Source organism: Manis pentadactyla, chromosome 5 (genome assembly GCF_030020395.1).
Source record: "Manis pentadactyla isolate mManPen7 chromosome 5, mManPen7.hap1, whole genome shotgun sequence".
Lineage (NCBI taxonomy): Eukaryota > Metazoa > Chordata > Mammalia > Pholidota > Manidae > Manis > Manis pentadactyla.
In genome coordinates, this window is record NC_080023.1 from 128,706,670 (window position 1) to 128,732,580 (window position 25,911).

General features: G+C 46.5%; 1 protein-coding gene across 3 annotated transcripts; it reads right to left on the bottom strand.

Moving 5' to 3' along the window:
* Positions 1-336: 336 nt before the first annotated feature.
* NXT1 (nuclear transport factor 2 like export factor 1) lies at positions 337-3,086 on the bottom strand. 3 transcript variants are annotated; one of them, XM_036892136.2, is made up of 3 exons: positions 2,860-3,083; positions 2,089-2,250; positions 337-1,087 (listed from the first exon to the last, which is right to left on the bottom strand). In XM_036892136.2, the coding sequence occupies exon 3, from the start codon at positions 1,028-1,030 to the stop codon at positions 608-610; it is 423 nt and encodes a 140-aa protein (XP_036748031.1). In that variant the 5' UTR covers positions 1,031-1,087; positions 2,089-2,250; positions 2,860-3,083; the 3' UTR covers positions 337-607. The 3 variants fall into 3 exon arrangements, 2 of the variants coding, with proteins under 2 accessions (XP_036748031.1, XP_036748032.1); XM_036892137.2 differs by lacking the exon at positions 2,860-3,083 and adding an exon at positions 2,650-2,802; XR_008997878.1 differs by having other exon boundaries at positions 666-827; positions 2,860-3,086.
* Positions 3,087-25,911: the final 22,825 nt, after the last annotated feature.

The following is a 25,911-nucleotide window of genomic DNA, read 5'->3' on the forward strand; positions in this document are numbered from 1 at the left end:
CTGAGTGACTGGTGTACTCTAAAGAAAGTGAACTACACATTAAGACACATAGGGTGCTTCTGAAAAATGCCAATGTCCACCCTACCCTCAGAGATCTGGGGATAGTTTGGTATATGGGTCTGGGCAAAGGTAATTTAAAAAGTGCCTCAAGGGATCCAGTGTGCAGAGCTGTGCACCCCAGCCCCAGCACATCTGGGTACACACCTGAGCCACGGCAGGTGCTCAACCTGGACCTCACAACTCTGCCAGGGCTTTCTGTTGTGCTTCTTGCTTTTAACCACCACCTCCTTCCCTCCTCAAGATCTAATCAAACACATCAAGCCAGGAAAAAACAGCCAGTATTTGTATTACTATTTTATTTGCCAGATATTCCAGACCCAACATCTCTACTGGGCAAGTAGAAAAATAGAAAAGTTTACTACTCTGAAAAGGCAACTATGACAAACAAGTATGTGCTCAGTCAGAAAGGGGCTCCTTGAACCAGAGCAAATGCAGAGGTAAGGCCAATGGTGCAGCCTGCGACAACAGAAGGGAACTGGTGTCCCCATGCTATGGACTTGTGTTGCCCTAGAGCCATGACTGAAGCAGAGCCCTTGCTGCCCGCACACTAGCTGGCCCAGTCTTGGAACCGGAAGCAGTCGCTTGCTATCTTCCACACCGTGTTGCTGGGTGAGGCCTGAGCGGTCAGGATAAAGCTCTGGTTAAAGTCCCGTTGTTTGCTGCCTTCAAACTTCACTGTTCCACAGATCACAACAAGGACTGTGGTCTGGCCTGGGGTGGCTTCATCATGAACAGGCTGACAGTCTGCCACGTTGACTTGGAACTCACTGGAAGGCAACATTTCAAAAAACTCACTCAAGGACTCTTGTCCCGAAATGGCATTCCCATTCCACACGAGTGTGGCGGTGCCCATGTAAAGGCGGTGAAGCAGGCGCCGCCGCTTGTCCATGGTGGTGTAGTAGACATTGACAAACTCCTCAGCGGCCCTGCAGGCCTGATCCACGTAGGTCTTGAAGTCCACCGACGCCATCTTCACTCTGCTGAAGGGCGCCTCCACCCAGTGCTACCTGCGCCTAAGGGACTGAGTCTGTGGGGCAGGTATTGAAGGGAACCTGTGTGAATGCCTACATTTGTTCTGCCCAACAACGGGACAATCCTCCTTTTCTACTGATGGCAAAACACTTACACAGTGTAGAGGGATGACTCTAGGCTCAAACTGTTGCCAGATGCCTAATCTAAGCCTCAGTGTGCTCATTTTCAAATGAAAGGTCAGTTATAATGTGAGAATTCAACAACACAGTGTACACCAAGTGCGTAGTGAAAAAGCCCGATACTTAGTATGTGGTCAGAAAATAGTGGATGTTACTGAATTTTAAAAATATCATTTTATAAAATAGTACATTTGACCCGTGAAGGCCACTTTTTGTTGGCAGATAGAACAGATATGACTGCCTCTAGAGAAGCCAGGAAACTGTTTATCCTGGGAAAAGACAGTGGACCATGTAGAAGGGAACTGTGGTTCAATAAAGGCCAACTGGATGGCAAAGTGGTTGTCAGCTGGTGACAATCCAGGAAAGCAAAACAGAGAAGGGAGGTTTAGGAAAACAAATGCCATGAGGACAGGACTGAAGAGGCAACCACCATTCTCCTGATAAGCAGTAAGAAGGAAACCTGTGGCTGCCTAGGAAAATGAGGAGACTACCTAGCTTCTGGGAGCACAGATACCCATGAGGTAAGTCCTGTGAGCCACAGTGGAAAGACAAGTTAGACTCTAAGAAGTTCTATGGGACTGGGGGTGGGGGTAGCAGCAAAAAATTTCACCTATAGCTGAAATATTACATTTCCTTTAAAAAAGTGAACAATTATCAAGAAATATTATTTGCTTTTTTGTCAGGGTAGAGTACAACTGCTAAGGTTCTCTGTTGTTTTCTGCATTATTAAAATATTTCACTTAAAAAATTCATTAGAGCCCATTACTAAAAGACTGGATGTGTTTAGATTTACAAACTTTTCATTTCATTTCAAACATCCTTTTTAAAAAATATCAAGCTTATGAAATAGAAGATAGGTTGGGAAGGATTCACGTACCCTTAAAGACCAGAAATGTGGAGGTCTCTGCCTTGAGCTGTTAAGAGCTGGGAGGAAGCTGGGTCCTAGAAATGAGCAGTTACAGGACCAGGTACAGACAGGTCTCTCCGCTCCCTCCAGGACCGCAAGTCAAGCTTCAGAACACACTCAAAGTGCTTTTGCCTGCAGGAACAGACGAGAGAGCACTACTAAAACAACGTCACAAGCGAGAACAGGGACCTCAGGGCTAGATCAAGGCCCTGACAGTAACTGCACTCCTGATTTATCACTTGTAAGAGCGTGTGGGGTCTTTGAAGACGCTGTCAAGTGCACGCCGTCCTTAGACCTGCTCATCCCCTAGGTCCCTGCAGCTATGGAGTAGTCTCAGAGAACAACTCCAGGGCGGCTAGGCTGGAAACCTTTCAGGGCCCCAGCTGTCTCCGGCTGGGCTTCATCGCCGCATGCCCACCCTGCTCCTCACGGGGTCCCGGTCCCTCCGCCTCCGCTCCCGCGTCGGCCAGGCCGCCTTCCCAGCGGCTCCAGGCAGATGGACGACCGCCGCCCTCCCTGAGGTTCGGTCACCTGCAGAGCTGCGGACTGCGCGACCCCAGCCAACCGCACGGAGCGTGTGGGCCGAGGCGCCCCAAGGCTGTGAAGGCCGCACCGCACCGCCCAGCTCTTCGCAGCGCTACCACAGAAGGCACAACCGGCTTCCACCCCCGCGGGGTAAGACGCTCCAAGCCCCGGCTGCCTCCGCCAGTCGAGGGCCCGGAACGTCCGCGCAGCACCTACCTAGCGCGCGGCGCACCGGTCGGCGCTGAGGGCCGGCCCCTGAAGGTCGCGGGGGGCGCCTGCCGAGGTTCCGCGCTCCTCGGCCGCTCGCCTCAGGACCGGGAAGAACCGCCGTTGTTCCCGCCTCTTCCTCCAGGGAGCCTCCGTCCAGGGGTCGGGGACTCAGAGCCCCTGTGCTCGTCGGCGTTATCCGCGGCTCCGCGCGGAAAGGAGCGCCTCCGGCCCCGCCCGCCTCTACCCCTGACGGACAGCTGTACCAACTAGTGGGACGGCGGGCCGGGAGGCGAGCTCCGCCCAGTGTGGTTCAATGGCTACTTATGGCTTCCGGGAGAGGCGTTTTCCCAGAACACCCAGGCAATTCCGCACTCGAGCGTTCATTGGTTTAATCGTGTCTTAGAAACAGGCCCGACCGGTTAGGTGGAGTTCCTGATTGGGTGAAGCTTTCCAGGCCCCGCCCCGGCTCGGGGAGGGTATCTGCCCGCGGCTTGAGCCCCTTCGGCAGGAGAGGGTGGAGAGGTGTGTGCTGAGTGTGTCGAGTACCGCTCCGCGTCCGCACCCGAGCTGCGGTCGGGGTCATTATGCCTAAACGGCGAGTGAAGCTTCGCGACGGTGCAGTCACGGAAACCAGCAGCCGTGGCTAGCTGAGGCCGTCAGACTCAGCACATGGGGCGCGGGGAACAGCGGCTGTACTGAGGTGCGGCACCCGGCCAGGCCCTGGTGGGCTCTACCTGCTGAGCTGACCTCTCTCCGTTATAACTCCGTTATATCTCCCAAAGGGCACAGAGAAGAAAGCCCGTTTCAGTGAAGGGCGGAACAACTAGAAGTGAGAGAAGAGTTAAGAATGGGATGAGGTGCAAGTTCGGGAGGTGACAGAAGTGTGCAGAAAGGGAAACACGGTAGTTTTCTGAAGAGGGCGTCTGTCTGAATGAGGGGCTCCGAGCAGAGCCGCCTGGCCCCAGTTCTGGCCCACATCGCGCTTGGTATTGTGATTCTGTTCACTCCTGAAATCAGGCACATTTCAGCTAATCAGGAACTTTGGCTAGGGTTTTGTTTAAAAGAACAGGTTACTTAGCAGAGTGGAACCAGTTAGTGTGGAGTTTGGGAAACAGTTTACAGTATACATTTTTTTTAAGTTGATTTCTTCAGACACAGGATTCTCAGTTCCATCTGTAGGATAAATTCTAACTGAAACAAGCAGGCAATGAGAGGCAACAAAGGGCCAGGCAGTTTATTTGAGTGCAATCCCGGGCGAGGTTCACCAGTCTGAAACACAGGCTGGAGAAGTCACACTCAGCAGGGCAGGTAGCGAGTTTTTAAAGAAGCTAGTGGGGAGGCAGAGCTTAGATTTACAGCGCACGAGGATTGGCTAGCCTAAGGCACATTTTTCAGGTTGGGAGGGGGCAGCAGCCAGGGACTTTGGCACATCATCAGTGTCCGACGTGCTCACCCCTCCCTCCAGTGCCTCCAGCCTTACATTCCAGCCTTTTGGTTATAATGGGCGCCAATTCAATCTGGCTACTTCCTGCAGAGGAGAGGCGGCATGGGTAGCGTTGAGGCTGGTGGGAGGCCAGAGGCGGCTTGGAGGGAAGGGGCGAGTATTGATGTACCCACATGGTCTTGTGCACTTCTACTGTCCGACCTCTCTATCGGTGGCTGGAGGTTCTAGCAGATATGTTGTCTTCATCTCCCAGGACAGATAGGTCTAGCATGATCACTCAGGCTTTGCCCCATCTAATACTGCAGTCTGGATGGTGAGAGACAGACTGAGGCTTGTTCGTAGCAGGCAGCCCAGACAAAAGAATGGAAAGGCGAGCATTGGGCAGGACAAGGGGGTATCTTTCTTAGGAGTGAGAAGTAAGGCAGGTAGGAGAGGTGTCCAGGGGAACTTGAGATAAGAGAGTATAAGGGTTAGGGATGACCAGGTGAAGAGGGACTACAGCTTCGTTGATTATCTGCAGGTCTTGAACAAGCTGGTAGGCCCCTGATGGCTTCTTGACAGGAAGGATTGGAGTGTTACAGGGAGAATTAGTTGGTACCAGAAGCCTTTGGGAAAGAAGATAGTTGATGATAGGTAAGATGCCCTTGTGATGGGCTTGGGAAATAGGAAATTGAGGTCTAGGAGAGGAGGGTGGGTCTTTGAGGTGGATGAGGACTGGAGCATGATGGCTCAACACTACAGGAGTAGAGGTGTTTCAGAGTATTGGGTTAGCGCCGGTCGACGGTACAGGAGGGTCTGTGGAGGGCTCAGGGCTACAACTTTATTGGCTAAGATGATGAGTGAGCTTGGTTGGGGATGACTAAGAGGCAGGGAGATAGAGGCACTAAGCTTGGAGAGGAGATTTCTCCCTAACAAAGGGATGGGACAGGACGGGATGACTAGAAATGAGTGGGTAAGAGGATGGCTCTCAAACGTGTAGGCTACCGGACCTGTCTCTAGAGGCTTAGAGGGGTTTCCATTGACACCCATGACCGAGACCTGGGAAGGATGTAAATGCCCGTGAAAGGAAGGTAAAACAGAGTAGGCAGCCTCTGGGTCCACTAAAAAGGAGATGGACTTACCTGCTACCCACAGCGTGGCCCTAGGCTTGGCAAGGGTGATAGGGGTGTTCAAGTTTAGGCATCTTCAGTCTTCGAGTAGGCCCAGCAGGTCTGGAGGAGAGTCCCTCAGGGGGGCCTGCCTCCCATGAGACTCTGTCATGGGGGGAATGACTTTCCCCAACTGGGCTCTCTACTTTCCAATGACCTCTCTTACTGCAAACTGGGCAGGGTTCAGTCGGTTTGTTGGTCAGGTTGGGGCATCTCTTTGCCCAGTGGCCTTCTTGGCCACACTGGAAGCAGAGTCCCGGAGGCTCACAAGCTCCGGACCAGTCTTTGGTGTGATGAGACCCCTGTCCTGCCGGCCACAGGGCCACCGCAAAGGCTCGGGTTTGGGACACTGTCCTCCTCTCATGTTCTTCAACACGAGTATTAAAGACTTTAAAGGCCATGGTTACCAGGTCATGGAGTGGAGTTTGGGGTCCCTCTTCTGCCTTTTTAACTTACGTCTTATGTAACTAATACTTGTTCTGGTGAAATCTAGTTCTTTACTAGTTTAGGAGTAATAAAACAGTGACTATAAATGACAAAAGACTTACAAATGACAATGGTTAAAGATCTGATGAGGGCTTAGTGTAAGGCAGTTGACATAAGGAAATTTGGATATTTCTTTAACACAAAACATTCAGTAACAAAGTTTAGCATTATTTTCTTTGACAGTGCTTTCTAGGTAATTAAGCAGGTAATTTTATATCAGATAAATAACCCAAACCAGCTAAATACTTTCTCTAATGAGAAAAAAAGCTAAATTGGCTAAATATTTTCTCTAATGAGAAAAAATTCCTCTGACATGTTCCAGGGGCCCTCTGGAAAGTATCAGAATTAACTAGAGGTAAAAGCATCTTTTTAAATTTGATTTTGGGAAGCTGTTAAAGTTTTTTTTTTAAGGCATTTGTCTAAGTAGAATCATAAGTTACTATGAAACAATACTTATCTATTTAACCAGAATGACAACAAAATTTAAAGGCAAATACAGAAGGCTGCACAGTTATTAACAAAGCTTAGCTTTTAGTTTTTTCATATTAAGATGTCATTAACTTAAATATTCAGACAACTCATTGAGACTTTAAGCATGAGAAACTGTTTTGATTAAACAATTAGAGAACTCTTTGCAATCTTTTAACATTAAGAGCAGACTAACAGTTAAGAAAACTTTCTTTTTAACTGAAAACAAAATTCTAATTTTGCTGTGCTGTGTACTTGATACCGAGACTCATTTGCTTTAATTTTTTGTAGCATGACTATATTAAATTCTTCCACAAGCTTTCTACAGCTTTCCTTTTACATTGAGTGTTCTCCCTTTTAAATAAATAGCTGTACTTTAGAACAATTACCTTCTTATACCCTCAACAAAATGAATTTCCATTCTTTATACTTTCTCTTATTAAAACACATATCTTTTTAGCAAGTAGAGATGTTCTCTTCTTTAAATAGCTTTAATTAGACCTCAAAACCATTAGGAACTTTAATTTTCAGTGAGCACTGAGAAGTGGGCTATTGCAAACTATTGCACTAGCATTCTTTAGGTTAACAAATTCATGAACACACTTTTTAATTCCTGACACCATGTGCTTTACAGCATAATCTCTAAGCACAAAATATGTCTACTTAACTTGGCAAAACTTTAAGATTCTAGGTCACTACAAAAATTTTCAGGCTGCAGGCAGGCACACACACTGCAATACACAATCACTAAGATGTTTACTTGCTACGCCCAGCTCACCCACTCCCAACAACCACGCCAGACCACTTACAAAACGGCGGGTGTGGGGAGGGGTGTAGGGTCGGGAGAGAAAGGAGGCAGGTCTGTGCTGGGAGGAGTCTTGTCTGTGGCTTCTGGAACCAGAGGGCAGGAGGAGCATGTTCCGGTGGGAGAAGAGGGCTGTGAAGGTGGAAGGAGAGGGGGAGGGGGTGGTGCAGCCACCGGAAGAGGAGAGGAGCAGGAAGACGGCATGGTTGAGAATGTAGGACTTTAAGATGGCAGCCACATAGGGGAGGACAAAGAACTTAAAGATGGTGGTGGAGAGGGGTGGGGGTAGCGAGCTGAGAGAGGTGGGAGACTAAGGTCCTCTGTCGGATCTGAAAAGGAAGAAGGACTAGGCAGAGTAAGAGGCTGACAATCCTTAACTGGAGATCGGGCCAGGAGAACCTGGGTTGTTGAACACTTAACATAAAGGTCTGGGTGGGAGTGCAAAGTCCAAAAAGCCTGCACATATGGGATTTCACCCGACTCTCTGCTCTGGTGGCAATAATTAGTCACGTCAGTGAGGAGGCCAAAATCAAAAGTTCCCTCAGGGGGCCAGTGAGATTGGTTGTCCAAGGGATACTGAGGCCAGGCCTGAGAGCAAAGGAAGACCAGCTTCCATTTGCAAACTTCTCGGGAGAAATATAGAGTAGCCAAATTAGAAATGAGACACTGCAGCAGGGTCTGAGCCTCTCCTTTCGAGGGCTGGTTCCCCATGTCTGCGCCACTCCCCAACTAATCCCGCTGAGAGGAGTGCCCAGTATCCCAAGCATGCCAAATCAGGGGAGACAGCCTGGGAGCCTCGGTGAGGGAAGTCTCCCACACCGCAGTGTCAGGGGCAGGTATCCCAGATGCCCACAGTGTATGGGCTGGATGCCCCAACCTGGATGTAGCTACAATTTTGAATGGACCAGGTGAAATGGAGTTAGGAAGGGAAACAGACTGGGGGAAACTGAGGGACTCACTGGAAAATAGTCTATGCAGTGGAGAGCAGGCTGAGGACCTGGGTCAGGGAAGGAGGGGGCAGGGCTGCTGATGGCCAGTCGGGGCCCCAAGCTCACACTCCTTCCCAGGGTTTTCAGCACCAAATATAAGATAAATTCTAACCAAAATAAGCAGCCGACGAGAGGCAACAAAGGGCCAGGCAGTTTATTTGAGCACAATCCCGGGCGAGGTTCACCAGTCTGAAACACAGGCTGGAGAAGTCACACTCAGCAGGGCAGGCAGCGAGTTTTTAAAGAAGGTAGGGGGAGGCAGAGCTTAGATTTACAGTGGCGTGAGGATTGGCTAGCCGAAGGCACATTTTTCAGGTTGGGAGGGGACAGCAGCCGGGGACTTTGGCTCATCATCAGTGTCCGACGTGCTCACCCCTCCATCCCGTGCCTCCAACCTTACACCATCCACTGAGAGAGGGACCATGGTCTTAGAGCAGGGTGAGGGCCTCCGGAAAAAAACAAAGCAAGACAATCCATTGTGGGATTTGCTTTGACCTGCTGGGGGGCCCAGCTTGTTTTTCTGACTTTACCCAGGTGCCGCTTTTCTTCTTACAACACTAATCAAGTGATTTGCCACCCGGCAGTTTAACAAGCAAGCCCAAAACAAACAGGAAGGATTCCATCTTGAAAATAAGATTTCATTTTAAAACCCAGTTGGTTAAAAAGTAAGTTTAACATACTCTTTAACAAACAGACAATAACTCAACCTACCTTGGGAACAAAGCAGGCAGTCTTGAGCAATATGCTCCCAAACCAGGAAGCTGCTATCCTGGGAGGAAATCAAAGCAGTATATTTCTTGTAAATAACCAGAAAGACTAGTAAGAAACTTAATGTCTCTTAAAAGATAAACATTTTGGGACCACCAAGTAGGTGTACATCCCTAGCCCTTTGTCTCTCAACCGTCTATAAAACCCTTAGACAATGCACCATCCTGGGCTCTCTTGTCCCCCTCCTGCTGCAAGCCAGGAGCTCTTTGCTCTCAGTTTTATTTCTAAATAAAAGCCTCTCACTTGCTCCCCTGCTTTGAGCATTTGTGAAGTTCATTCTTTAACTCCGTGAACAAGAACCCCTGCATCAGCAGCAGAGTCAGCTGTAGGAGGGTGGGAGGGCAGGAGCCTTTCAGGTTTGTGTCTCCAGCATCTAAAATCATGTCTGATCTACAGCAAGGACTCAGTAAATGGTGTTTAAACAGACAGGCCTGGGTTCAGATCACTGTGCCACAACATTCTAATTGTAATCACTCCTCTCTTGATAGTCACTCCCCAAATCTTGAAAGCAAACCTAGTTTTTTCCCCTGCTGTTCTTGAGTTTGGGCTGTTAGAGACATCTCTGGCTCTAAGGTGTGATGGGAGGCCTGATTAAGGCCACTGAGCCTGGGGCCTTAAGGCCAGTGTGCTAGGGGATTTTGGGGGAAAATGCTTCTTTTCTTTCTGCACATGAGACATGTGGATGGCACCGCTGCAGCTATCTTGCCACCCTGAGTGGAGCCCCTGCACAGTGAGGCAGAGAGGAGACATGGGGAGGCATCAGGCCTTTGATAACTATGTTTGGAATTAAGTCAGCCCTGAAATTTGGAGTTTACAGTTTCAAGAACCAGAAAATTCCCCACCCCCTTTTTTTGACTCTTTGAAGTTGGGCATAAATATAAAAGTAACTGTAACTTAACTAGTGTGACTTGGTGCACCAGCAGAGTGTGGCAAGTGAGTTAACCTCCCCAAGGATCAGCTTATTCGTAAATGGAAGTAGGACAGTAACAATACCAGTTTTCTTTGGTTGATGTGAGAAGCAAATGAAATAATGCTGGTACATGCTTAGCACAGGCCAGGCACTAAATGAGCATCCAGAAGATCAGTATGCTTTGGTATTTTCCATTGACAGCAACTTCCTTACTTGCCAACAATTCCTCCAACAACTGGCTTTTAAATTGGGATAAGTGTACTGATAAATTCAGAGGATTCATCACCGCATCACATGGGCATCTTCTGGAAGATGGGCCTGGCTTAAGCAGTGTGGAGCCTTTGGCCCCATTTGCTGCGTGGAGTCCATCTGGTGGAACGTGCCAAGCTTCTGGCAGATGTGATGACACACTAAGCTCACAGATCTTAAGTCTGTAAACACAGGAGTGAACTTTTCTCCGTTGTTAGCGTAGTTCTGTGGTGCAGAATCTAACAGCATTTACTTCATGAGAATCAGTGTGACCTAGAGCTGGGTGGTCTACAGCAGTGGCAGGGCAGCTGTACCCCTAATGCATTACCACCAAAATCAGATGTGTGTTGTTTTTTCTCCTGCCCTAGCAGAGTCATCTGACCTGCTTCTGGACCCAAGTGAGCTGGGGCTCCATTCTGGAAGGTCATTAGAGGCCCTGACTTTTGGGGAGATTCTTGGAAGGCAGGAAGAAAAGCATACATGCTTAGGAGCTGAGGTGTTGCTGTGAGCACAGGGAGGACAGAACAAAGCAGAGGGGAAAGCTTTGCAACCAGAGAGGGTGACAGGGAGAGCTAGAGGAAGGCACATGCTCAACACACACACACACACACACACACACACACACCCATGTGCCCCAGAGGGTGGTTGCCTTGGCCCCCAGTGGCTTCTCATCCTTACTCAGGCAGATTAACCAAAAGTGAGCACACATGTATCTCCGTCCTGCATGCTGGTCCAGAATGTTGCCTTGCTGCCTATCAGGAAGAGGCTGTAGGGCCCATCCATGGGGTCAGGGGACTGATGTGAATGAGTGAGGCAGCCCTCAGAGGAAATAGTGCTGTGTTAACTTCTGTGAAACCCAAAATTCAGGTGCTGACCAGAAAATTCCTGACTGGCTACATTTCTGGGGGAGGTGGAAATTGTGATTAGATGTAAGTATTAGGCCCTGGTGTGGTGACTTGGCCCTGCAGAAGTGACACCATGGTGAGCCTGTGTGTTTCTTTTTAACACTTCTGAGATACAGCCTCTGCCAGGCTCTTTCTGCCCATGCTGTCAGAGCCCAGCCACCATGCACAGAGCCTTGTGGAGAGGAAATCTGACTGCCAGCAGACATGCCAGCACCCTGCCTTGGAAATTGTCCTCCAGTGCTGGGTTGGGCTAGAGTGGCTCAGAATAGAAATGAGCCTTTATTGTGTTAAAAAGAAAAATCTCAGGCCCATAATTTTTAAAGTTAGGGCCCCACACCAAATTTTAATAACCAGCCTAATTGCAGTGCCAGTCCGCTCAGGAATATAACCCTTTCCCAGCCAAACAGCTCACTGGAGGTAAGCCCCCTAGGAGACCTTTCCCCTTTTCCCTTCCCCCTCAGGAGAACCTTCTTGTCTGAGCATGTAGACCTTGCTAATTGGTGCATTTCTTTTCTTGCTTCCTTCCTCCCTCCCTCCCTCTCTTTCTTTCTGTTTTTAAATGCTTTTCCAGCCTTTCTTTAGCCCTTGGGAGCACCCTCTATTTGCTAGAGGGGATGTTGTCTAATTCATGAATTATTTAATAAAACCAATTTAATCTACATATTTACTTGGTTGAATTTTGATTTTTTTTTTTTTTTTAATAATTATTTTTTATTGAAGGGTAGTTGACACACAGTATTACATTACATGAGTTTCAAGTGTACAACACAGTGGTAGAACATTTATATACATAATTCTAGGTTCCAGCTATCACCCTACCAAGCTGTTACAATATCTTGACTATATTCCTTATGCTATACATTACATCCCGGTTACTAATTTATTTTAGCATTGGAAGTCTGTCCTTCTTTTTTTTTTTTTTTTTTTTTGTGAGGGCATCTCTCATATTTATTGATCAAATGGTTGTTAACGACAATAAAATTCTGTATAGGGGAGTCAATGCTCAATGCACAATCATTATTCCACCCCAAGCCTAATTTTTGTCAGTCTCCAATCTTCTGAGGCATAACAAACAAGTTTTTACATGTAGAACAAATTCTTACATAATGAATAAGTTACATAGTGAACAGTACAAGGGCAGTCATCACAGAAACTTTCGGTTTTGCTCATGCATTATGAACTATAAACAGTCAGTTCAAATATGAATACTCATTTGGTTTTTATATTTGATTTATATGTGGATACCACATTTCTCTCTTTATTATTATTTTAAATAAAATGCTGAAGTGGTAGGTAGATACAAGATAAAGGTAGAAAACATAGTTTAGTGTTGTAAGAGAGCACATGTAGATGATCAGGTGTGTGCCTGTAGACTATGTGTTAATCCAAGCTAGACCAGGGCAATAAAACATCCACGTATGCAGAAGATTTCTCTCAGAACGGGGGGGTGAGGTTCTAAGCCTCACCTCTGTTGATCCCCAATTTCTCACCTGATGGCCCCCCTGCGACTGTGCCTGTCTTAGGTTGTTCCTCCCTTGAGGAATCTTACCCGTCTCTGGCTAACCAGTCATCTTCCGGGGCCATACAGGGAAATGTGAAGTTGGTAAGTGAGAGAGAAGCCTTATTGTTTGAAAAAGTTAGCTTTTTACTTCTTTGCATATTTATGCCCTGTGGCTTCTATGCCCAGCATTTGTCTTGAGGTATCTTTACCACTTGGAAGAATTATGATACTCGGTAAATTTGATATGAGGCACGAATTCTATTTAAGGGTTGTAATTAGGAAGGAAGAAGAAAAGCTATAGAAGTAGCAGGCGGAAGAAAACATGGGAAGATTGATTATTTCTTTGACAAATCTTCTTGTAGAGTAACTTCAGCATATATAGGTTTTAAGCTACTACTTAAATTGCGTACACACATTAACATAATAGGAGTATAGTTACATAACCAAAGCATATCTGTAATTACCAGCCATCTGCAGTGAAACCAAGAAAACCAGTTAGGCACCTTAGGCATTTGTGAAAACTTATCTATGATATGGTGGATATTGTGCAACTGAACTTGAACAGTCTGAGAGAAATCAGACAAATTAAAACAACCCATTCCTGGGGACTGTTCACATGCCATATGTACTTTTAACAGTAAATAGTCTGTAGTTGTAAGAGTTTGGAGCGCTACAATTTGCAATTCTCCAAATTCTTGGTTGAGTTCCAACAGTATAGATCCAGTCAAATTTGTTGTTTTACTGTATGCACAGGCCAGCTTAGATATCTCCTTCCTCATTCCCATGGCAAGTCCAGGAACTGGTGGGATGAGTGCATCTACAGCTGTAGCAGTGCGTGGATCTTTGTTGGGGTTTTTTGATGATCATCTTCTGGCATGAGTCTTCCAGAGAGTGCAGATGTTGGAAGTTCTTTTTCATATCGTATCTTAGTTCATTTTCGGGGTAGCCCAATTAGGCTTTGATCCTCTGTATAAACACAAACAGACCCTTTGCCTACACTTTTATATGCCCTTTATACCCTTGTGTAGAACTCGTTGGAGGTTACCACACAGGAACTGCCCTTTTTTTTTTTTTTTTTGCTATCACTAATCTACACTTACATGACGAATATTATGTTTACTAGGCTCTCCCCTATACCAGGTCTCCCCTATAAACCCCTTTACAGTCACTGTCCATCAGCATAGCAAAATGTTGTAGAATCACTACTTGCCTTCTCTGTGTTGTACAGCCCTCCCTTTTCTCCTACCCCCCCATGCATGTTAATCTTAATACCCCCCTACTTCTCCCCCCCTTATCCCTCCCTACCCACCCATCCTCCCCAGTCCCTTTCCCTTTGGTACCTGTTAGTCCATTCTTGAGTTCTGTGATTCTGCTGCTGTTTTGTTCCTTCAGTTTTTCCTTTGTTCTTATATTCCACAGATGAGTGAAATCATTTGGTATTTCTCTTTCTCCGCTTGGCTTGTTTCACTGAGCATAATACCCTCCAGCTCCATCCATGTTGCTGCAAATGATTGGATTTGCCCTTTTCTTATAGCTGAGTAGTATTCCATTGTGTATATGTACCACATCTTCTTTATCCATTCATCTATTGATGGACATTTAGGTTGCTTCCAATTCTTGGCTATTGTAAATAGTGCTGCAATAAACATAGGGGTGCATCTGTCTTTCTCAAACTTGATTGCTGCGTTCTTAGGGTAAATTCCTAGGAGTGGAATTCCTGGGTCAAATGGTAAGTCTGTTTTGAGCATTTTGATGTACCTCCATACTGCTTTCCACAATGGTTGAACTAACTTACATTCCCACCAGCAGTGTAGGAGGGTTCCCCTTTCTCCACAGCCTCGCCAACATTTGTTGTTGTTTGTCTTTTGGATGGCAGCCATCCTTACTGGTGTGAGGTGATACCTCATTGTAGTTTTAATTTGCATTTCTCTGATAATTAGCGATGTGGAGCATCTTTTCATGTGTCTGTTGGCCATCTGTATTTCTTTTTTGGAGAACTGTCTGTTCAGTTCCGCTGCCCATTTTTTAATTGGGTTATTTGTTTTTTGTTTGTTGAGGCGTGAGAGCTCCTTGTATATTCTGGACGTCAAGCCTTTATCGGATGTGTCATTTTCAAATATATTCTCCCATACTGTAGGGATCCTTCTTGTTCTATTGATGGTGTCTTTTGCTGTACAGAAGCTTTTCAGCTTAATATAGTCCCACTTACTCATTTTTGCTGTTGTTTTCCTTGCCCGGGGAGATATGTTCAAGAAGAGGTCACTCATGTTTATGTCTAAGAGGTTTGTGCCTATGTTTTCTTCCAAGAGTTTAATGGTTTCATGGCTTACTTTCAGGTCTTTGATCCATTTTGAGTTTACTTTTGTATATGGGGTTAGACAATGGTCCAGTTTCATTCTCCTACATGTAGCTGTCCAGTTTTGCCAGCACCACCTGTTGAAGAGACTGTCATTTCGCCATTGTATGTCCATGGCTCCTTTATCAAATATTAATTGACCATATATGTCTGGGTTAATGTCTGGATTCTCTAGTCTGTTCCACTGGTCTGTGGCTCTGCTCTTGTGCCAGTACCAAATTGTCTTGATTACTATGGCTTTATAGTAGAGCTTGAAGTTGGGGAGTGAGATCCCCCCTACTTTATTCTTCTTTCTCAGGATTGCTTTGGCTATTCGGGGTCTTTGGTGTTTCCATATGAATTTTTGAATTATTTGTTCCAGTTCATTGAAGAATGTTGCTGGTAGTTTCATAGGGATTGCATCAAATCTGTATATTGCTTTGGGCAGGATGGCCATTTTGACGATATTAATTCTTCCTAGCCACGAGCATGGGATGAGTTTCCATCTGTTAGTGTCCCCTTTAATTTCTCTTAAGAGTGACTTGTAGTTTTCAGAGTATAAGTCTTTCACTTCTTTGGTTAGGTTTATTCCTAAGTATTTTATTTTTTGTGATGCAATTGTGAATGGAGTTGTTTTCCTGATTTCTCTTTCTGTTGGTTCATTGTTAGTATATAGGAAAGCCACAGATTTCTGTGTGTTGATTTTGTATCCTGCAACTTTGCTGTATTCCGATATCAGTTCTAGTAGTTTTGGGGTGGAGTCTTTAGGGTTTTTTATGTACAGTATCATGTCATCTGCAAATAGTGACAGTTTAACTTCTTCTTTACCAATCTGGATTCCTTGTATTTCTTTATTTTGTCTGATTGCCGTGGCTAGGACCTCCAGTACTATGTTAAATAACAGTGGAGAGAGTGGGCATCCCTGTCTAGTTCCCGATCTCAGAGGAAATGCTTTCAGCTTCTCGCTGTTCAATATAATGTTGGCTGTGGGTTTATCATAGATGGCCTTTATTATGTTGAGGTACTTGCCCTCTATTCCCATTTTGCTGAGAGTTTTTAACATGAATGGATGTTGAACTTTGTCAAATGCTTTTTCAGCATCTATGGAGATGATCATGTGGTTTTTGTCTTTCTTTTTGTTGATGTGGTGGATGATGTTGATGGACTTTCGAATGTTGTACCATCCTTGCATCCCTGGAATGAATCCCACTTGGTGAATTTTGATTTTTAACACCTGCCAGCCTCTGCCCAAATTGCAGATTTGTGTGCAGAATACATGATTGTTGCCCTATTAAGCTGCTAAGATTCATGGTGGCCAGTTAGTTACACAGTGAGAGAGCCAGAGTTCTTGCCCATCACCCGTGGCTCCAGAAGGGAGACCTTAAGTGTCAGCTCCTCCCTTTTTTGAACTGATCTGTATGAACTGAATTTATAACTTGCTGCTAAAGGAACCTTGCAGATGGGGCCCCCCGAGGCCCTATAAGGTGATACTGAGGTAGGGCAGCAGGGATATGGGGCAAACATCATGGTTAATTTTTCCTGCCTATGATGAGATATAAATAGTATAGTAAGAACAGTAGGGACTCCATCTTAAGGCTAGGATTCCATTTTAAAAGTCAGGGAGTTAAGAGGTAAGATTCCTATGTGACCCTATCTTAAGGCAGGGCAAGCAGTCCTAAGTGATATGTTCCCAGTGCTTGAGGGTAATTACTATCTTGGAGAAGAATGGGATCAAGAAATTCCTTGTGTTATCTTATAGAATATCTGGAGGACAGACTGTAAATAGTGACATAATATCTCTCACCAGAGATACACATTATGAGACCACAAGTCAAACCTGCACCACCCCCGCCCCCCACTGCCTTTGTCCCATTCTTGAAAGCCTGAAAAGACAGAATCCTGAGCCCTTAAGTGCACCTCCTCTCTGAGGCTGCCCACACTCCCCTTTCTTTGAGTGTGTACTTTTTGCCTTAAATAAAGACTTCTCTGCTCAACTGTATTTTGCCTTTGTACTCTTCCAGTGGTGAGTATCTTTGTTACTTCGCTATTTCGTTAAGTTTTCTAGACTTAAGCACTAGTCTTCTCTCTCTCTCTGTTCTAATTCAGACAAGTAGGGAAGGGCTATTGAGAACTCTTAGGCTTGCAAGTTCCCATCACTGGATGGGACTGCAGCTGTAAATTATGCTTTTCAGTAGTCTGTCCAAAGATCTCCTGTCTTTGCCTTTGGGAAGTTCTCAGAATATCATCTCACTCCACTCAAAGCTCTGTGGCTCCCCCAAATCCTGGGGTGGTAGGGGCTCAGTCCCCATGCTGTGCAGATTCAAGAAGACACTGGACACCAAGTGACCCTGGCTTCAGGAGTGGGCAAGGGATCTGCCCTGTGCTGAGCAGTTCAATGAGCTTCCCTTTCCTCCCTCTGCTCTTCCTTACTCTCTGCTACCTGCACAGCTGATGCCATTTACTCTACTCTCACTTTAATGAATTCCTTCCTTATCTACACTCTTGTGGCCTGTTGGAGAATTTCTGGATCAGAGTCAAGAACCCTCCCCCCATCCAGGTTGAGGTTTCACTAGTGCACAGGGAGGTTACCTTCCCAGAGGCAGCTGCCCAGCAACAAAGGTGTGAGCTGACAGGTCCTGAAGGATCTATGCTCCAGGCAAGGAAAGTGCCACTAGGGGTGCAGGACACTGACCACCACTGAGTCCAGTGAGGTGACTCCCTCCTACCAGCACTGCCCAGGTGTTGGGTAAATGGGAGTTTTCAACCAGAATTTCTGCCTGGCCTTGATAGTGGTATGCATATAAGGGCCTATTTGCACATCAGTGGGATATTACCAGGCAAAGCTGCAGTGGGGAGCAAGGGGTAGAAATTAGCAGCCATTCCTTCCTCTCCTCTGCTCCTGGTACATGGGGCAGGTGCCGCCAGTCACCAGGGACCCGCCCATGGAGTTCCTACTAGAGGAAAGAGAAGCAGGCTCCAACTGCCCCTGGAGTTGGGAGAGCTGGAGCCGGGCAGTGGAGGGCCAAGTAAGAGAGGGTGAAGAGCGCCTTGCGGCCAGAGAGGGAGGACAGAGTGTGCCGGAAGAGAGACTGAGCCCTGAGAAATAAAAGCCTCTTTCCAACCTCTCACCCCTGTTTTCCTTTGGTCTTACTAGATTCATAGTGAATTTGGAACCCCCACCCCCTGGAACCACAAAACCAGACTTGCGCCTGTTTCCCCCACCCCTTTGGGGTTTTAAGCACTCTGCTGGTTAAGTAGCTCAATCTGTTTACAGACATCGTAGCCTTGGATTACTGTGTGGATAGCTGTGTGATTACTGGCTTGGAACTTTCCATCTTCCAACCCTCACCCCCTACTCTTGACCTCAGGGGAGGGGAGAGGGCATGAAGATTGAGATCAATCACCAATGGCCAATGATTTAATCATTCAGGCCTATGTAATGAAGCCTCCATAAAAACTGAAAAGTACAGGGCTCAGGAGCTTCCAGGTCTGTGAACACTTGGAGTTGGAAAGAGTGGTGTGCATGGAGGCTCCATGACCTTTCCCCAGACTTTGCCCTGTGCACCTCTCCCATCTGGCTGTTTCTGAGTTGTGTACTTTCATAATGAACTTGTGATCTAGTAAGTAAAATGTTTCTCTGACTTCTATGAACTGCTGTAGCAAATTATTGAAACCCAAGGTGGGGGTCATGGGAACCTCAGTCATAGACAGTTGGTTAGAAGCCCAGGTGACAACTTGGGCTTTTGATTGGCATCTGAAGTGGAGGGCAATCTTGTGGAACTGAGCCCTTAACCATTGGAGTCTGATGCTATGTCCAGGTAGATAGAGTTGAGTTGAATTGTAGGATGCCCAAATGGTGATGGAGAATTTTTTGTGTAGGGAGATAACCCACACATTGGAATTGATCACAATCAGAGTATTAGTAGATTGCTCAGCCAGCTTCCACTGTGGGCAGTGCAGTGGAGCCTAACTTCTACAGGACTTGACTTAGAGCAGCATAGAACACAGATTTCAGGATGATCTGGAGGGCTGGGGACAGGAGGGAGCAGGGGTGTTCACATAACTTCTGAGAGTTGGGTTGCTGCAGAGGGTGTCATTTCCCTGCTACTTCTGGCCTGCTGGCAAGAAGGGCCAAGAGATCCCATGTCCCTTGTCCTGTTCCCTGTTTCCAGGGTTGTGGGTGGGACGTCTGGATAAAAGCCCTCAGACATTTAGAAATCAGCTGGAGCCCATTTTTTTTTTTTTGAGAAGGCATCTCTCATATTTATTGATCAAATGGTTGCTAAGAATAACAAAACAAAATTCTGTATAGGGGACTCAGTGCACAATCATTATTCAACCCCAGGCCTAATTCTCAACAGTCTCCAATCTTCTGAAGCATAATGAACAAGTTCTTACATGGTGAACGAGTTCTTACATAGTGAATAAGTTCTTCCATGGTGAACAGTGCAAGGGCAGTCATCACAGAAACTTTCGGTTTTGATCACGCATCATGAACTATAAACAATCAAGTCAGATATGATTATTCATTTTATTTTTATACTTGATTTATATGTGAATCCCACATTTCTCCCTTATTTTATTTATTTTTTAAATAAAATGATGAAGTGGTAGGTAGATGCAAGATAAAGGTAGAAAACATAATTTAGTGCTGTAAGAGGGCAAATGTAGATGATCAGGTCTGTGCCTATACACTAAGTATTAATACAAGATAGACAAGGGCAACAAAACATCCATGGATGCAGAAGATTCCTCTCAAAACACAGCTGGAGCCCATTTTTAAAATGGAGATGGCAGGCACAAAATGGAGTCACTGGTGCTACACCCGTTAGCAAACCAAGATGTATACGTAATCTGATTGTAGTTCTTCTTCCCTCCAATGTAACCTTCACCCTGGTCTGTGGAATTACGTGGTCAACACTAGTGAGATAATTTGCCTGATTGGCAAGGGTTGCCTTTCTTTCCCTTAGGGAGATGACCTTAATTCCACCGCCCTCCTCCACCCGTCCATTTCTGCCTTTAAAAAACCTTTCTTGACCATACTTGGAGAGCACAGGCCATGGTCCAGGGGGCCTTTCCCACTTGATCTGAGGCCCACACTTCACTTGGTCTCTACCACTGCTCCTGCCCCTGCAGGTCCTATGTAGGTCCTGGAAGTATGGCTCAGCAATCTTTTTCTGGAAACTTGAGAGAATCCAGGTAGATGGAGCAGAAAGAACTTGAAGCCAGATAGACCTGAGTGACCTAACTCTGAGGGCTCAGTTTTCTCATCTGTAAAATCAGGATGTGAGACCCCTAATGCTGATGGGGGATAGACATGGGTGCCTGTCCCTTGTGGGCACCACAGCTGCTGCTCCCATCTTCCTTTCCTTACAGGGATACTGGCTTTTCTGGTCAGAAATTCAAACATGCTCCTCCAAGGGATTTGCTCTCAGGGCAGAGCTCTCACCATGCAATACCCTTCTCATGGGCTTCCCTGTCTCCCAGATTTGCATTCTGATTCCCCAGCCCCTTGTGGAGGCACATGGGGTCCCCTGTTAACCTCTACCATCCTAGCTCCAGCCACACCGAGTCCTTGCTGCCCTCCATGCCCCTTGCGCCTACACTCATGACCTTGAGCACCCTGTCCCCATATCTCCACGGGTTCCTGGCACCCCTCAGGTCAGGAGCAGATGCCCCCTCCACTGCCAGCTTCCTCAGCTGTAGTGCTTCCCCTACCTGAGTGTTTCCCTTAACCCTTCAATTCCCTTGCAGTGTTCTTTTCCCACGGTCTCATCAGTCCAAATCATTTGTGGAAGGGTACTCTCCACTGTAAGGGCTCTGCAGGTTGTGTGGCCCTGCCTTGTCCAGAGTCAGCAGAGGTCTTCTGGGGTTGGTCTGTGTGTCCCAAGAGGCAAGTCCTGACCCCTGAAGATGCTGAAGTATCCAGGGAAATTGGGGCTTGAGAGGCCTTGATTGGTGAGGGGGATTTGAGTACAGAACCATAGAGTCTTAGGAGCTCAGAAGCAAGTTACAAGAATGTTCCATCTCCCTGGCAGCCTGGGAAAGCTGCATGGAGAAGACAGTAGGGTGTCCCCCACTCTCTGCTTCCTGCATGAGGGTCCTCTGGCCACACTCTGGCCTCACCCAGGGCAGGGTGGCCTGGGGGTCATCACCCAGGAGCTACCTTCAACAAGACAGGTAGTGGGTAGAAGAGAAACACCTCTGCTTCCAGACCCCTGGGCAAGACATCTCCCAGGCAGGCCCCACACACTCTCTGCAGCTCCTCAGGGGCTGCCCTCATCACCGACAGTGCCACCCTGCTCTGCTCCTGCCCACGCTCCAGCAGGTGCATCCTGGGATCACCTCCCCAGTATACTGTTGTACTTAAATGGTGGTCTTGGTCTGGTACTGGGGGAACCCAGACTAAGCCATGAGCAGGAAGGTAAGAATTTCAACATTAAAATGCCTGGGGAATCTCCAGAGGGTTCTCCTGGTCCCTTGCAGGGCCAACACCTTGGTGATAAGGTCTGTGTCAGTGACAGGCAATAATAAACCCAGCCACATTCCACACTGACAAACTAGGCAGAGGTTCCCAAACTTTGGGAGCACTAGAGCCTTCTAGAAGGCTTAGCGCATGGATGCCTGGGCCTTAGCCTTGGAGTTTCTGCTGCAGTAGGATAGGGTGAGCCCAAGATTTGCATTTCTAGCCAATTCTCAGGTCATTCTGGAGTTGCTGGTCCAGGGACCACACTTTGAGAACCACTGCTCTCAACTAGAGGGCAGAGAACCCACAGATCAGGGCTTCAGATGCTCCAAGGTGAGGCTGGTGGGAAATGCCTGTTGAACCAGAGGTTTCCTAGTTTCTGCTGATAAAAATGCCACACACACCCGGCCCCCGCCCTCGCATCTCTGCCATCCACACCTGGAATTCTTATGTCTTGTGATTTTAAATTAAATCAAGCATATTTTCCATGCAATTAGTTCAAAGCAATTAGTTCAAAGCATATTTCCAAGCAATTAGTTCAAACCTGACTCCAGCATAGTTTTCCCACTTCTGAAGCTGTCTGCACTTGTCCTCAATTCTGAGTTGCTATTCAAAGCAACGGCCACACGAGTGTGGTCTACACTTTGGTAAGAAAGCTGTTCTCATCACGGAGTTCTGAGCTGACATCTCTGGTTAGCTTGTCAGCTCCAGGGCTGTGAGGCTCCTCTTATCAGTAACAAAGTGCTGCATTCTTAGGTCAAACATTTGAAAATACTGCAAAGTCCAAGAATGTCTGTTTTGACTTGACAGGTAGCAGTACAGAAGAGCTTTTTGATTTGTCTTCCCAGGAGGAAATTTCAAAGCTTTTTGAGCAAGTAGACACCCCTTTGCCTTCCAGAAGCAACAGGGCTTTTGTCTGTGGCTGGCTCTTCAGAATCTCTGAGGCATTGTCTCAAAATGCTGTTTTGTTAGCTTTTGGGTCAAATGTTTGGCATTTGAATTTCATCTCAGGGTGGTTTTAAGGTGATGGATGAACAGTGTACAGTAGGACAAAATGACAGAAAGGACAAGTGGGGGAAGGATCAGCTCAGGATGACATGAAGGTCTCCCAGCTTGTCAGCCAGGTGCCCACGGTGGGGGAGGAGTGCTAAGAAGATACTGCTCCTCCCCATGGGGTGAGATGGTCTCTACAGGCAACACAGCCAGTCTGGTCTTCTTGCTCCAGCATGGGTGGAGGTGCTGGGGCAGTGAGGGATGGCATCCCCTCTTTGCTGGGGGCCCCTGGGGCCCACGCACCCCAAGCTTCCCCAGTCCTTTCTCTGTAGACCTTGGAGGGGCAGCTGTTGGCCAGTGGTCAAGTAGTTCTAGCCACCTCCAGTAACTCTTCTGTCATCCACCCTGAGTAGGAGCAGAAGCTGCCTTTAATTGAATTTAAAATTTTAAGTCGAAGTTCTGGCATATGGTGCAGTTATAAAGAATACAGAAGAGTTTATAAAGAAAAGCTAGGACCTCCTGTCCTGCCCTCCTCCCCTGCCCAGTCAAGGTCCTGGGGCAAACACTTGCTACTGTTTCTATTTTGGTTTTCCTCTTTTTTGTTTTGGTTGGTATCTCTACAAATCTAAATAATAAGCTTATAATTCAATTGTTTGATTTATCAATTTTACACATCTCCAATGACTCTGTTACAGGGAAAAGCTAGCTTATGAGGGATTCTTAGTTCATTTCATTGTTTAGTTTCAGTGGTGACCTTTGCAGCTTTTAGTAAATAATTATCCATTTGCTTTGTCTTCCATCAGTGATAAGGAGTGTCATCTCTCTGCCCTCCCAGGTGAGGTTAGCAGTTCTCCCAGCTGTCTCATCCTTTCATCTTTGTACACAGTCAATGAGTTGCTGTCAATCCCAGGCTCTACTGCTTTAGTAACAGAATCATGATCTGTAATGTCATACCTGGGCACCTTGCCTGAAGACCATGCTTCCTAGTTTCTCTTATAAGTAGCTGTGTTTCATGACTCCTCTGGTTGATGATATACAATTTGAAGTGTTGTGTGGGACTTCTTAAAAGTAAGGAAGCCGAGTCATCTTTCTCCCTTTATCCATTCTCCTACCTGAAATACAGGTGTGATGGCTGGTGCTCTGGCTTCACTTTTGGACCAGGAAGATGTACGCTATATCCTAGGGATGGTGGAGTGGAGGTGGAAGGATTTGGCTTCCTTATGATTTCATGGAGCTGCCACAAGAGTTCTGGATTGCTTACATACAGACTTCTTTTAGGTGACTGGGGAATACAAGTCTATTTTGTTTGTGTCATTATGGGCTCATTTGTTAGACACAATAAAATCTAATCCTAACTAATATAGTCAGAAATCTTTGCATTTACAGTGTCAAGTATAACTACATTTACCTTCCATTCTACAACAATGATTATATCTCTTATCCATTATCTAGATTGAATCTAAATACTAAAGATGAATAATAGAGTTCACATCACGGTTACCAAGTAACTGTTGGCCACTACAGAACCACACAGTACGTGAGGAGTCGCTCTGCTCTCTCAGGACATCCGTACCACTCCAAGGATGATGTTCCCAGACTCAAGGTCCAATGCACTCCCTGTGCCATCCTCCTTGTGTCATGTTTCCTTTACTTTGCTTCCTACTTGGACCATGTCTTTATGGTACAGCATTTTGTTTTTCTTGGAGTTTCCAGTTGTTTTCATCTCTGTTGTTCTTCCTGTCGACAAAATAATGTGCCTTAATCACATCCTATAGTCTTCCAGACTTTCAAGAACATAGTTCATTGCCTGAAACACCTTTTACCCCTCAAGCCATTCCTTATAGAATCCTGATTGGAACCCTCTTTCCAATCCAGATGGACTTTCTTTAACTCTGGAAATGTTACTCTATTTTTTTGCATGACTTTCTCCTCTCTACTTTCACTTCCTTTACTTTTGTCTCATAATTTGGGTCTCTCTCTCTCCCTGTATATATATATATATATATATATATATATATATATATATATATATCTGCCCCCCACCCCCAAACACATCCTTTTGTTTTCCTGTGCCCTGGTGTGATGGTTAATTTTATGTGTTGACTTGACTGGGCTAGAGATACCCAGAGAGCTGGTAGAACATTACTTCTGCGTGTGTCTTAGGAGGGTATTTCTAGAATAGACTAGCATTTGAGTTGGCAGACTGGTTAAAGAAGAAAAGAGTGCCCTTGCCAGTGATGGGTAGGCATCATTCAGTCCACTGAAGGCCTAGACAGAACAAAGAGGCAGATGAAAGGCAAATTCAGTCTTTTTGCTCCAGTGGGGACACCATCTCCCATCCTCAGACACCAGCTGTCTTGGTTGTCAGGCTGTTTGGGTTAGGCCAGGAATCACACCATCAGCCCCCAGGCCTCAGGCCTTTGGGCTCAGACTGAATTACAGCACCTGTAATTTTAGTTTACCTGGTGCTCCAGGAAGCTGACTGCAGATCATGGACTTCTTGGCCTCCATGATCACATGTGCCAATTCCTATACTGAGTCTCTTCTTATATGTCATACATCTCTATATGGCCTCTTTGTTCCTTCCCTCTGGGGAACCCTAATACACTTGGGAATTAAACAACAGCAGCAAATCTTTATCTTGTACCCTTTCCATTGATTTATTATTTGTCTTATTTTGTCAATTACAGTCTTACTTTCTAAGATTTCTTTATGGTGTCATGTTCTCTGACTGGTCCTTTCTTCTAATATGGACAGAAATTCTTCTATTCTACTTTCTTCTTTCCTTCCCCTTCTTCCCTCATTTCCTCCCTACCCCCTTCTTTCTTCCTTCCTTGTAAAACTTGCAATATCTTCTAAAATTTCCTAAGAAACATGGTTAAGTTCGTAGAACCCTCAGTGCACCTGCTGCTTACTAGCTGCCTAATCTTGGATCATGCAGTTCATTAACCTCCCTGGGCCCAAGTCCATCAACTGTGTAGTGGGGGAGCAACAGAAGCCCCGTCAATGTTGTCACCTGCGTGTGCTCCTGGTGAGTGCTGTGGTAGAGGGCATTGTCACAGGCAACACTGTAAGTCTCCAATGCCACCTGCTTTTACATGACTGATGCTCCTTCTGAGAGAGGTGGCGTCTGTGTTCTGTCCTCTGGCATCTGGGCAGAGGTGAATTCCCAGCCGGGTCATGAAAGGTGAGATGGCTTCCACTGGCTCCCTCTCCTTCTCCCACTATCCCTGTGTCTGTCTCTCTCCCTCTCAGGACATTCACCCTTGAACCCAGCTTCCATGCTGTGAGAAAGCCTAAATGAGGCCCGACCAGAGGAGGATGTAGAGAGGCCCCTCAGGGATCTGCTGGGGTCCACGTGACAGCCAGTCTTGACCATGAGGCATGTAGTGAGCAAGCCTCCTGCTCTTAGTTTTCTAGCTGAGGTCCCAGATACTGTGAAACTGGAACCAGCCACCCTCACTAACCTACTAAAATCCCTGCCCCACAGAAATGGTGAATCTGATAAATGGTGGTTTTGTGCCACTGAGGTTCAGGCTAATTTGTTGCCCAGCCAGAGTGACTGCCACAAGCGGCAGTAAAGCAAGAGTG

Coding starts and splice junctions, on each gene's coding strand:
- NXT1 (XM_036892136.2), bottom strand. CDS start 1,030: ATGGCGTCGGTGGACTTCAAGACCTACGTGGATCAGGCCTGCAGGGCC.